This window comes from Salmo trutta, chromosome 31 (assembly GCF_901001165.1).
Source record: "Salmo trutta chromosome 31, fSalTru1.1, whole genome shotgun sequence".
Lineage (NCBI taxonomy): Eukaryota > Metazoa > Chordata > Actinopteri > Salmoniformes > Salmonidae > Salmo > Salmo trutta.
Window position 1 is genome coordinate 11,137,487 of NC_042987.1, and position 14,442 is coordinate 11,151,928.

The 14,442-nt window shown below is 42.3% G+C and overlaps 1 protein-coding gene across 2 annotated transcripts in view; it reads left to right on the forward strand.

Moving 5' to 3' along the window:
* Nucleotides 1–13,968, forward strand: part of LOC115169517 (zinc finger and SCAN domain-containing protein 2) — a 43,051-nt gene extending 29,083 nt beyond the window's left edge. The window contains exons 1-4 of one of the 2 annotated variants that reach the window (XM_029725215.1): nt 9,383–9,705; nt 9,801–9,922; nt 11,839–11,953; nt 12,164–13,968. In XM_029725215.1, coding sequence (XP_029581075.1) covers nt 9,492–9,705; nt 9,801–9,922; nt 11,839–11,953; nt 12,164–13,212 — 1,500 coding nt within the window. In that variant the 5' untranslated portion in view covers nt 9,383–9,491 and the 3' untranslated portion in view covers nt 13,213–13,968. Of the gene's footprint in view, nt 1–9,382; nt 9,706–9,800; nt 9,923–11,838; nt 11,954–12,163 lie in introns of those variants that run through there. The other variant, XM_029725216.1, reaches the window with a different exon arrangement.
* Nucleotides 13,969–14,442: the final 474 nt, after the last annotated feature.

Here is a 14,442-nt window from a genome sequence, read left to right on the forward strand (position 1 = left end):
TTCCTCCAAACATAATGATGGTCATTATGGCCAAACAGTTCTATTTTTGTTTCATCAGACCAGAGGACATTTCTTCAAAAAGTATGATCTTTGCCCCCATGTGCAGTTGCAAACCGTAGTCTGTCTTTTTTTATGGCAGGTTTTGGAGCAGTGGCTTCTTCCTCCCTCGCTGAGCGGCCTTTCAGGTTATGTCGATATAGGACTCGCTTTACTGTGGATATAGATACTTTTGTACCTGTTTCCTCCAGCATCTTCACAAGGTCCTTTGCTGTTGTTCTGGGACTGATTTGCACTTTTCACACCAAAGTACTTTCATCTCTAGGAGACAGAACGTGTCTCCTTCCTAAGCGGTATGACGGCTGCATGGTCCCATGGTGTTTATACTTGCGTACTTCTTGTTTGTACAGATGAACGTGGTACCTTCGGGCGTTTGGAAATTGCTCCCAATGATGAACCAGACTTGTGGAGGTCTACAATTCTTTTCTGAGGTCTTGGCTGATTTCTTTTGATTTTCCCATGATGTCAAACAAAGAGGCACTGAGTTTGAAGGTTGGCCTTGAAATACATCCACAGGTACACCTCCAATTGACTCAAATGATGTAAATTAGCCTATCAGAATCTTCTAAAGACATTACATTTTCTGGAATTTTCCAAGCTGTTTAAATGCACAGTCAACTTAGTGTATGTAAACTTCTGACCCACTGGAATTGTGATACAGAAAAATTACTTGTGTCATGCACAAAGTAGATGTCCTAACCGACTTGCCAAAACTATAGTTTGTTAACAAGAAATTTGTGGAGTGGTTGAAAAATGAGTTTTAATGACTCCAACCTAAGTGTATGTAAACTTCCGACTTCAACTGTATAATTCATTGAGTTAGTAAAGCAGCATACAAACATGGTCTCTTTTTTGCTTTCTTGAGTAAGGCAGTTCCAAAATGAAGGTGTTTCAGCCTAGCTCAGTGCTTTTTGTGGCGTTGGGGCAGCCAGCGGAAAATACGGAGTGTAGGGTTTGTTAATGTTCTCTAGTTGCGCTGTGATTGGCTCAGTGTTCTGTCACTCATGGGGACACTACGTCACCGCAAAGTTTATGGGTAGAGCTAGAAAATTCAAGCGTCTTGCGTGCTGCCATAGAGTTACATTAGAAGTGCCCATCCAAAAATTCTCAAGGTCATTGGCCACAAATAAAAATGACGTTAAATCACATATCTACCATAGCTTTGATTGGACTGATGTCAACATCATACTTTAAAAATCTTAGCTTGCAAGCTAGCAGTCATCATCATTAATCAAGTCGACAATCTACTGGCAAATCCTTTTCAATCCTTGTCATATGAAGAGAAATGATGAAGTGAAATTATAGATAAAACGTATCGGTGCTCATCGGCCATTGGACATAAACATTACACAACAAATTGGAAATCGCAAATTCAACGATAAGTGGTTTGGAAGGAATCAGTGGCTAACTGCAAGCGTTGCAAAGCAATCACTAGCCTGTATTTCAGTGGACTGGGTGTGTGGTCCAAGTCTGGGTTTAAGGGTCTATTTTCCAGGCTTAAAAGGATAAACATTCAACAAAATGGGCCAGAAAAGGTTGAATACCCTGGCCATGCTGTCAATCCAGCATTATTTCTGCCGTGTTCAGAATAACTGAAAACTCGGAACTGGGAAATCTCGGACTTCAGTGAGTTCAAGACACCTGGGAACTCTGGAAAAAACGAGCTCCGACTGGGAAATAGATTTTGAACGGTCATCCAACTCAGAATTCCAAGTCAGGAACTCGGGCCTCTTTCTAGAGCTCTGACCTGAAGATCACGGACGTCAAGATTCAACCTTGTTTTTTTCCCCGAGTTCCCAGTTGTCTTGAAGGAACCATAAATCCAGAAAATGCTAGACTTTGCTGCATAAATGATGTAATATGCCAGGGAGATTTATTTACATTTTTTTTTAACCTTTATTTAACTAGGCAAGTCAGGTAAGAACAAATTCTTATTTACAATGACGGCCTACCAAAAGGTAAAAGCCCTCCTGCGGGGACGAGGGCTGGGATTAAAAATAAAAATATAGGACAAAACACACATCACGACAAGAGAGACAACACAACACTACATAAAGAGAGACCTAAAACAACAACATGGCATGGCAGCAACACATAACACAGCATGGTAGCAACACAACATGACAACAACATGCTAGCAACACAACATGGCAGCAGCACAACAAGGTAGCAGCACAAAACAGGGTACAAACATTATTGGGCACAGACAACAGCACAAAGGCAAGAAGGTAGAGACAACAATACATCACACAAGCAGCCACTACTGTCAGTAAGGGTGTCCATGATTGAGTCTTTGAATGAAGAGATTGAGATAAGACTGTCTAGTTTGAGTGTTTGTTGCAGCTCGTTCCAGTCGCTAGCTGCAGTGAACTGAAAATACGAACGACCCAGGGATGTGTGTGCTTTGGGGACCTTCAACAGAATGTGACTGGCAGAATGGGTGTTGAATGTGGAGGATGAGGGCTGCAGTAGATATCTCGGATAGGGGGGAGTGAGGCCTAAGAGGGTTTTATAAATAAGAATCAACCAGTGGATCTTGCGACGGGTATACAGAGATGAACAGTTTACAGAAGAATATAGAGTGCAGTGATATGTCCTATAAGGAGCATTGGTGGCAAATCTGATAGCCGAATGGTAAAGAACATCTAGTCGCTCGAGAGCACCCTTACCTGCCGATCTATATATTACGTATCCATAATCTAGCATGGGTAGGATAGTCATCTGAATCAGGGTTAGTTTGGCAGCTTGGGTGAAAGAGGAGCGATTACCATAGAGAAAACCAAGTCTAGATTTAACTTTAGCCTGCAGCTTTATGTGCTGAGAGAAGGACAGTGTACCGTCTAGCCATGCTCCCAAGTACTTGTATGAGGTGACTACCTCAAGCTCTAAACCCTCAGAGATAGTAATCACACCTGTGGGGAGAGGGGCACTCTTCTTTCCAAACTATATGACATTTGTTTTGTAGGTGTTCAGAACAAGGTTAAGGGTAGAGAAAGCTTGTTGGACACTAAGAAAGCTTTGTTGTAGAGCGTTTAGCACAAAATCCTGGGAGGGGCCAGCTGAGTACAAGACTGTATCATCTGCATATAAATGGGTGGGAGAGCTTCATACTACCTGAGCTATGTTGTTGATGTAAATTGAGAAGAGCGTGGGGCCTAGGATCGAGCCTTGGGGTACACCCTTAGTGACAGGCAGTGGCTGAAACAGCAGATGTTCTGACTTTATACACTCACTCTTTGAGAGAAGTAGTTAGCAAACCAGGCCAAAGACCCCTCAGAGCTATGTATACTGTAGCTAAGAAATGTATACTAAGTGCACGTTGTGTAGTAAGCTGTTAGTAGCCCATGTGCCTCACCCTAATAATGCGGTCCCTTTCCCCCTTATAACTTAGCCTACTGTTCTGACTTGGTGGTGCACATGTAGCATATAGCCTGTTTTAGAGAAATGTCATAATAAAATATTGCAAGCGCTATCATTGTACGCTTATATGCCCCCTTTATTTATCCTACGGTTCTGACTTGGTGTACAGGGAGAATACTGTAAGAAAGGCCCATGTTCTGAATTCTGTTGCTGTACATTTCAAAGGTGCTGAATAAATAGTTATATTGACTACGTCCGTCCTAGCTCGCTCATTGTCTTATTCAAAATTACGGATCGCCTCTTATCCGCTTGTCGTCTCCTTATGCCATAGTAATGTAGAAACCACATTTGTTTAAGCAAGTCAGCCATGTTTTTTTAAAAGGCAGTAAATGAGGCTGAATTAACTGTTTCGCTGCCAGACAGCCGGTGTCTTGTGTAGCAGTGGTAAGGATTCACCGTAATAGTGTAATTAATGTATTGTTTAGTGTTGTGTTGTGTATTTGCTTTGCTGGCATGCGTTCCCCAAATATATATTTTTTTTGCGCCACCAAGATTTACATGCTAAAATCGCAACTGGTTACAATTGACCAATTCATACAGAAAATACTAATATTAAACACACACATACACACATAGTTGACAACAGGGCTGAATGTGAGAAGTTAAGGCAGGAGAAAATAAGAGATGCGGAGACTCTGGAGAAAAGAAGGGATCTTTTGGACCACCTGGCTACAAGCTGTCAGGAGAGTAAGTCCCAAGTTCCCTCAGTCTGTTAGAATATGTTGTATCTGAATAAGTTAAACATTAGCATCCTGTTGTTCATCCCTGTCAGTTCCGTAGTATTATCATCTTGTCTGTCTCTCAGTTCCTCAGGTGCTGCGAAGCTTCAGTGAATTCATTGAGAAGCATGGGGTTGTAGATGGGATCTACAGGCTATCTGGGGTGTCATCCAACACACAGAAACTCAGGTAAGCGTGTGTGTGTTTGTGCCTCGTATGTGTGTGTGCGAGCGTGAGTGTGTGTGTGGTCAAGTGCAGCAGTGTAATGTGTTTGTTTCCAAAGGGGGGAGTTTGACAGTGAGTGGACCCCAGATCTGCAGGACAGTCACCCTGTCAGCTCTCTCTGCAAGGCCTACTTCAGTTGCCCAATCTTCTCCTCTCATACCAGCTGTATGACAAATATGCTGTGAGTAGGGGAGAGTTGGGTAAGTTGAGCAATTTTTTACATTTAGCATCACTCCATCAAGGGAAATATAGTATTCTTTCTAACAAAGATATGTACATGCACTGAGTGTACAAAACATTATGAACATCTGCTTTTCCAATGACATAGACTGACCAGGTAAAAGCTATGATCCCTTATTGATGTCACCTGTTAAATCAACTTCAATCAGTGTAGATGAAGGGGAGGAGACAGGTTAAATAATGATTTTTAAGCCTTGAGACAATTGAGACATGGATTGTGTACCATTTACAGGGTGAATGGGCAAGACAAAATATTTAAGTGCCTTTGAACAGGGTATGGTAGTAGGTGCCAGGTGCACCTGTTTGCGTGTGTCAAGAACTGCAACGCTGCTGGGTTTTTCACGCTCAACAGTTTCCCGTGTGTATCCACCAACCCAAAGGCATTCCAGCCAACTTGACAAAACCTGTGGAACCTGTCCCTGTGGAACACTTTCGACACCTTGTAGTCCATGCCCCGATGAATTGATCCTGTCCTGAGGGCAAAAGGAGGTGCAACTCAATAATAGGTAGGTGCTCCTGATGTTTTGTACACTCACTGTATATTTCTGAATGTTATGTATCCCTGGAAATAATCAAAAGCTTGTCCAAAAAAAAGTGGTCTCCTGGCCAACTTACTTATGGGGTAAGTTGAGCGGCGGGACAAGGTAAGTTAAGCTGCCTTCAAATGTCTTTACTGAGTTAAATATTACCAATATCTTTATAAAACCATGTCTATATTTATTTCCCAAACACAATTCAACACAATCACAATAGCTTTTTTAAAAAACTTTTAAGCATTTTAAGCATCTATTAACACAGACTAAACACTTTGTACTTTTTTTTTACACTTTTAGCATAGGCTAGGCCCTATGTTAAGAAGAAAACACTTTCCTCAACTTGCCATTGGCTCTACCATTGGCTCAACTTACCCCAAGGCAAACATTTTGACTATATTAGCCCACACAGCTACAAGGATGCACTTTTGTGCTAGGTTTAGGACCTTATATTGAAGCTTAGAGAGAGCCCAACTGATGTATAGAACACAAAAATGATCTGCTTTGATTTAGATACAAGCATCATGAAATCTATGGCTGTCGTAAGGAGAAGCGGACCAAAGTGCAGCGTGTGTGTCGTTCCACATTTTATTTTCACTGTGAAACTTTGCAATACATACACAAACTTAACGAACAAAAACAACAAACCGTGACGCAGAGTAGAAACATACACTAACTCAGAAACAATCTCCCACAAACCCAAGTGGAAAGAACCCCTACTTAAGTATGATCTCCAATTAGAGACAGAGGACCAGCTGCCTCTAATTGGAGATCATCCCAAACAAAACCCAACATAGAAATACAAAACTAGAACTTAACGACATAGAAAACTAAACTAGAAAACCCCCCTGTCACGCCCTGACCTACTCTACCATAGAAAATAACAGCTTTCTAAGGTCAGGACGTGACAATAACACCATACATTCATTTGACTTGGTGAAAATCCTTTTTTTGCCACTTTTTCAATGTGGTTTCTTCCTTTACAGACCATGAAATGATAACCTCTTCCAAAATATTTGGTCAAATGATACATTTTTCCCTAGAAACAAAGATGGCTCAACTTACCCCCCTCTCCCCTACCTGTCTTAGTACATTTCTTGATAGTAATTCAGATACTGTAATTCCATTCAGTAGGAGCAAAAACAAGACATGGAAAACGAGAAGTGGTGTTTCTATTGGACAAGTTCAGGTAGTAGAGGTTCAAAATGTCAGTATTTTCTCCCATTTCATACCTACTGAACGAGACCCAGCATAAATATGGCATATTGCTTTTTGTATCAACCTCTTTCCCACTAGGAAGCTGTGGTGATTCAGCTGGAGGAGGAGAGGCTAGTGAAGATCAAGGATGTGCTGAAGGAGTTACCAGTTCCCCATTACAGGTAAACCTCCACCTATTCAGTAATTTCTCCTACTTTTATATAGAAATAGTAAATGTTTGCAATGTTTCCATATATTATATGGACGGAACCATCTGTTTGTAAATAGGGATAAAAAAATTGTGCCATGTGTCGTTTTTCTCGAATAGTTTCAACTGTTTTCAAGCTACATCTACAAAATTAAACCCATTTTCCTCTCTCTTTGCCCCTTCTCCCTCACCCTGGTTTCTCTGGCCTCTGCAGTTCCCGATGTGTCACCTTATCAAGATGGCTTCTTATTCCTCACACACCAACATGCATGCCCGGAACCTCGCCATTGTTTTGGCTCCAAACCTTCTCAAGTGCATTTATCTACATGAGAGAGAAAGACATGAACTAGATAGAGATAGTTAAAACAGTGTGTTTGCATTGTTCAACGTTGTTTAACCCTCTGAGGCTGTTTGCAGGTCAAAAGATATTGAGGCGTCAGGGTTTAACAGTACAGCAGTCTTTATGGAGATGAGGGTCCAGTCCATCATGGTGAAATTCATCCTCACCCACGTGCCCCAGCTGTTTCCTGATTCAGATGGATGGTATTTTCCTCCCTAGTCTATGTCTGCCAAAGACAAGGGTCATGTTCATTAGTGCACACTGTAGCAAAAATATGTGAATGATAATATGGTCATATCTGCCTTCCCTAGTATGTCATGGGCCCAAATACTGATCTGTCTTCATCATTGAGCTAGAAATGGAGCAGTCTAGTGGGGGAAAAGGTGGCTAGATAACTTCACTGAAGTACAATGACACTCACATAACAAGTTGTTATATGAATAATTTATTAACTGGACTGTTATTCTGTGTCCTGTCTCTAGAGTTGCTGGTGTGGGAGAAACATGTGGTTCACCAAACGTCCTGGAGTAGCAGGAAACCTGTTAGATATTTCGATATCGATGATTGAATTTTTTTAACATTTTTTACAATTATTTTATTTACCCCTTTTTCTCCCCAATTGGTAGTTAGTCTTGTCCCATCGCTGTAACTCCCGTATGGACTCCGGAGAGGTGAAGGTCGAGAGCCGTGCATCCTCCGAAACACAATGCCCACTTAACCCAGAACCAGGCCGCACCAATGTGTCGGAGGAAACACTACACCTGGCGACCGTGTCAGTGTGCATGCGCCCGGCCCGCCACAGGAGTTGCTAGAGTGCAATGGGACAAGGACGTCCTGGCCGGCCATATCCTTCCCTAAACCTGACGACGCTGGGCCAATTGTGCGCCTCCCCATGTGTCTCCCGGTCACGGCCGGCTGTGACAGAGCCTGGACTCGAACTAGGATCTCTAGTGGCACAGCTAGCACTGCGATGCAGTGTCTTAGACCACTGCACCACTCGGGAGGACTGATGATGATTTTGATGGATATTCCCTAGGCACACAATGACAGGATTAGTGTACTGTGATTCGCCAACAGCACGATCATCTCGGCGTCCTATGAGAGAACTGTCAAAACATGGGACACAAACATCAAGAAACAGGTGCATGAAATTCTAACTCTTCAGTTTCCACACACTCAAATAATTTTTTGTCAAGAATGGATGAGTAGTCACAGCAATGCACTGTTTGTGTATGTATGTATGCATGTATGTATGTATGTATGTATGTATGTATGTATGTATGTATGTATGTATGTATGTATGTATGTATGTATGTATGTATGTATGTATGTATGTATGTATGTATGTATGTATGAATGTATGCTTACACTATCTCTTTCTCTCTCTACATGTGTTTGTGTGTGTGGGTACTGCTGTAGTCTTGGAGGTGAACCTGCACTGCTCCAGTGAACTGGTGTGTGGCGATGAACTGAGCCAGCTCTACTTCCTCTCCTGGATAGAAATACCACCCAGTGTACACACAGTCGTTGTATACACACTGCTCCATAACACATTCAATCATAATTAACTTAATCTCACACAGATATATCAGTACTACTAAACCAGGATTCAGACACGGCTAAGACATCCGGGTTGGCAGAGTGTGCTAAAGCAGTGAATAAAGCAAACTTAGGGAGGAGGCTTCAAATGTTAACATGCATGAAACCAAGGCTTTTACGGTTACAGAGGTCAACAAATGAGAGCACCTGGGGAATAGGAGTGGAGCTAGGCACTGCAGGTCCTGGATTAACCTCTACATCACCAGAAGAACAGAGGAGGAGTAGTATAAGGATACATCTAAAGGCTATAAGAACTGGTCGTCTAGTACGTTCGGAACAGAGAGTAAAAGGAGCAGGTTTCTGTGCTCGATAGAATAGATTCAAGGCATAATGTACAGACAAAGGTATGGTAGGATGTAAGTACATTAGAGGTAAACCTAGGCATTGAGTGATGATGAGAGAGATATTTAATAAATACCATATCACATTTTCAGAATGGTTTTATTAGGTTGTGTCGATGAGAATGGACATGACAATATTTGATAATAAAAAAATTAATTAGTGTTTGAGAATGGTTGAAGAAGTGTTTTTGGATTTTACCACCGTGCGTCATAAAAGGCATCTATAGCCTTTCATGCATAATAACCATGTGAGCCACTGCATTGCACTGCACTCTCCCTCCCATACATGTAGCCATATCTATTGACTAAAAAGAGACATGCTTTATTCAAATGGTAAAATGTGTTTGTCAATAGATATGGCTATACTACAGGCAGACTAGAATAGACACTGGTATTTGCCTGGAAGGTGCTAATTCTACCAAATGTTGAAGGGCTATTGCATTCTCATATTTACGGTAATAGATACTCACGTCACGAGTTGAACGGAAGTACGATTGCAATTGCGCACGCATCTCCCACTTGAAACGTTGCCATTTATCATAATCTACGGATTGTTTATTGCACGTTTTACTTCACACAGAGAATACAAATCTGTAATTTGGGTTGGACAAGATGGCAAGCTGCAATTTTCAGGCGCAGTTGGTATCCATTATGGAGGTATTAGCTAAAGCAGCTGTAGCAGAAATAAACAAACAGGTTGATGATAGCTGTGCAGTTATACGTTTGGAAATGACCCAAAGCCAGCGAGATATTGATGGACTGAAAAGGAAGTGTCAAATTATGGAGGGCGAGCTGAAGAAGACACGAGGACGAGTCAGGAGAAAAGGTAGTAGATGTGTTATTCATGTTAAATTGATTGCATATTCAAAGCCCAAATGTGTGAATAGCCCTAATATTTGACTGAATACAATTATTTTCCAGCTTTTTACCCAATGGCATCTGAGAAATCTTCATATCCAGTCAAGATTGTTTTGAACAAGCAGAGGAGTAACTCACAGTGGAGAGACGGAGAGATGGCTGTTGAAGAGGACTCTCAACCCCAGGTGTGATACATCACCTTTTACAATTACAGAGACCTGACCTCTTGGATCAATTCTGTTATTGGAATGTTTGAAGTTTTTCTGTGATTCATTAGTATTGCAATGAAACAGGCAGGGAGTATAGCTCGAACCCTCGACCATATGGCCAGAAGCCCTGCGAACCAATCGACTGTGCCACAAAAATATGCTCTAGTAGCAGACTTGAGATCCGCTTTTATAAACCAGGGTAACTACCAAGGTGCTAATTGGGGGGAGCCAGGGAGTGCTCAGCTTCCCTGAATAAGATGTTGGCTCCCATAAATGCAACAAAAGTCAAACTTTGTGAGGGTCTCTAAAAATAATGCTAATTTAACCATTCTATTTGTTTAAAATGTAGTGGTAAATATGTTTTACAGTGGTAAATATGTTTTACAGTGGTAAATAATGTTTTACAGTGGTAAATGTGTTGGTCACGCTCATGTAGCACATGGGGATGTGTGAAAGTTATTCCTCAGCCTGAAGTGTCCCGCTTGCTCGCCTCATTAGCTAACTTTTGAGGTGGCGCGATCGTCTAAGACGTTTGAGGGAGGACAGTTGTATGTTTGTGAGGCAGGGGTCCCGAGTTCGAGCCAGGTATGGGCTGAATCGTTCGTGAGGAAGTGGTAACGTTACTCGCTAAGCAAGCAGCGTGAAGTCCTTTACTCTAACACACACGGTCAACTGACTTAGGCTCTATTACTATGAACTTCAAATAAGCCTACCGGTAGTGGCAAAATAATTGGTGGGTAAACGCTGATTGTCGGTCATGGTAAAAGTATTTTTCTGAAAAAGGTGGGTACACGGCCTTTACTTGCAACTACCCACCACTAGGCCTGCACCTACCCTCTCAGCCAAGGCAATTTTACGCACATGAACACACGCAGAACAGGTACATTAGCCTACATTCAATATAATACATTAGGCACACTTTTTAGTGTTTTGTAACATATCTATTTCCATTCATCAAATGGCGCAAGTATACATGATGTTTAGCTGCTGGAATTATTTTGGAGTGGATGAACATGCACAGGTAGACTACTTTTTTAAGTGATTTGTTTGACAATCAGGTGAAAAATAGAATGACTGGTTATGTTCATGCCACATTAAAAGGTAATTAATATATATCTTTTTCTCTTTTTCGGGATATCCAATTGGTAGTTAGTCTTGTCCCATCGTTGCAACTCCCCTACAGACTCGGGAGAGGCGAAGGTCGAGAGCCATGCGTCCTCCGAAACACGACCCGCCAAGCCGCACTGCTTCTTGACACAATGCTCGCTTAACCCAGAAGCCAGCCGCACCAATGTGTCGGAGGAAACACCGTCCAACTGGCGATCGAGGTCAGCTTGCAGGTGCCCTGCCTGCCACAAGGAGTCGCTAACCATCCCCTAACCCAGACGACGCTGGGCCAATTGTGCTCCGCCTCATGGTTCTCCTGGTCGGCTGTGACACAGCCTACGATCGAACCCGGGTCTGTAGTGATGCAGTGTCTTAGACCGCTGCACCACTCAGGAGGCCCATATTTACAGTTTAAATGATTTCGTTATTATTAGTGCCATAAAGAAAATATTATTACTCCCATAATCTTTTTATTTTATTTTTTTACACTCAATAGAGACCCCTGAATGTCATGGTGTAATTTACACCAATGTAATGACCTTGATAGATTATAAATGAAAGAATATTCACAACTGTTCTCAAATTAAATGGTTTATTGACCCAGAAATTATACAAGCTACTTTCTGGCTGTAGCCTATGCCAAATAAATTGGATAAGAATAACAGGTAGCTATCCAACTTAATTTCTGGACATGAAAAGAGCCTACTTACAAACCAAGGTCACTGCAATATGAAAAGGGTTAGATATGGTGTGTCCAGAGTAATAATCTCAGTCCTCTGTTACAGCCTACAGATGTGGAGCAGAGAGCAGAGACTGAACCCATACTGATCAAAGATGAAGAGACAGCAGAGGATGTGTGGAAGACTGACCCTCAGGAAGAGCTCAGGATCACTGGAGAGGGTGGGTGCGACCATAAGGGGTACTGCTCTGTCTGTCTATGGAAGACTGTGTGGGTGTAGTGGTATACACGTTGCAAATTGCTAGTTGGTGTTTTTGTTCTGGGTTGGCATATAGAGTGCGCGTACACACAGTCAATTCGAAATCTTTCATGTTTTGCAACTGTTAAAGATCTTTTGTAATGTTTCTTTTATGTTTATCCCAAATATTTAGAGTCTGGTTCCAAGCCTGGGCAACCACCATCCTTTGAGCAACGGCACTTTGATGTGGACTTCATCACGCAACCCAACATATCTCCTGAAGACTCAGTGGAACATTACCCCAATTCTGATGGTCCAGAGGAACCAGGCACACCCCGGCTCACGTCTGCAGAGAAATCAAAGGTGTTCAGGACAGAGCAGCACCGCCCAGCCGAGGACGAGGACTCACAAGAGCTAGTGATGGTGAAGGATGAGAAAGAGGAGGAGCTGGATCAGACCACAGCCCTGGCAGGACCTGACCAGTTTGTCATGGATGAGACTGATGGGCAGCTGTGGACATCTGTGGATCCAAGCCGAGAAACTGACCCTGATGGCCACCCAGATTTCTCCTTTCATTCCACAGAAGAGTACTCTCAGAATATCTCAATTTTTCCATCCCACAGTGGGCTGCCATCCGTAGGGCCATCGGTTCACTCTTCTATAGGGAAACCACATGCTAACATGTTCAGTGCAGCAGCACACATGAAAAGACATGTCAGGACATTGGCTGATGAGACTAGACAACAGATGCCAGAAGGACAGAGCGGCGAGAGGCTGAACTCAAATAATAACGGAAATAGTTTAGCTCTACAGCCAAGGCAGCATCAGTACAGGGCTTCAGAATCAACAGTGAGAATGAGTGAGTGCATGACAGGGTCAAACATGGCCACCACCTCCACCTTCTCTGGATACAGCTTGAGTCGCAGTAGTTTTAACATGGTGAAGAGAATGAGGACTCAGTGGAGGTCAGGCGGCACCACCGGAGAGAAACCGTACACCTGCGAACAGTGTGGCAGGAGTTTCACCAAGCAGTACAACCTGATCAGACATGCTGTGGTCCACAGCGGGGAGAAGCCATACGAGTGCACACAGTGTGGGAAATGCTTCACCCAGCGGTCCAGTATGAAGTCACATCAGAGAACTCACATAGGAGAGAATCCAGTGTCTCAAAATGTGGTACCCGCATACCCTGGGGATCCACACACAAGTTTAATATTGTCTCAGGCCAGATGGAACAAATAAAACATAATTACATAGTTTTTCTGTAACACTGTCTGTGAAAATCTGGTACAAAAGGTATTTTGAGACATTTTGACATACTTTTCTGATTTGTGAAATGGCTTTCATGTTTGACTGTTGACGGCTCCTCACAGATTTTACCAGCCTATATATTTACAACTGGTAAAAAAAATGATATCATGAAAACCTATCTGCACTTTTAGAAAAAGTGAATAACACCTTCCTATAATTGAGTTGTACCCCCCTTCCTAAAATGTTGTTTCACCCAACCCCCACATCTACACTGACTGAAGTGGATGAAACAAGTGACATTAATAATGTATCATAGCTTTCACCTGGTCAGTCTTATGTAATTGAAAGAGCAGGTATTCTTAATGTTTTATACACTGTGTATATAGGAACCATTTAGTATGTGTTGTCTAGTTAGTGTTTGTCTATTTGGGATTTCACTTCTTGCCACAAAGGACAGTATGATATCAAATCAGGTTAATAACTTATTTTGAAGTTACTCTGCTGCCTTTAAACTGTTACGTTATTTTAACTCAACTAGGCAATCGAATATGTGTTTCAGTGTATTAGCTTACATCTTACATGTATGTTCATACAACTTTACCTTTGCCATCTGAAAATTACACTTTTACTGTACATTGTCTAAACTGACACCACTGGCACTGTATAAAACTGGTCATCTGAATCAAAGATCGTTAGATACCGTAGATGGCTAAATCGATAAGAAAAATAAATATGTAGTTTGAAAGATTTACTGGTTCATTGATTTGCCAGTCAACAGAGGCAGAGATAACAGTGGAGATATACAGAGAGAGAGAAAAGGAGAGACTCGGGACGTCAACACGGGAAGTTTAGTGATAACTTGCGTCATCACTTGCTGATGCTTGGTTATGCCGGTGCAGAGTGAAGGTAGGAACAATCGTGACTCTTTCTTACTTTTTCTTATTCTTGTTTATACCGCTAAGTAAACCCTGAAACTCAAGAGGAATAGTATTGACAGTGTGTTAGGTAGGGGTGGGATGGTAGGGGTCAGGGGGATGGAGAGGTGGGGTCAGGCTCAGAGGCTTTATGTTCTACAAGAGGAATAGTAGTGACAGTGTGTTAGGTAGGGGTGGGATGGTAGGGGTCAGGGGGATGGAGAGGTGGGGTCAGGCTCAGAGGCTTTATGTTCTACGACAGGCCTGCAGTCACAACGTACAGTTAAATTGACTTCCGCTGCAGTGA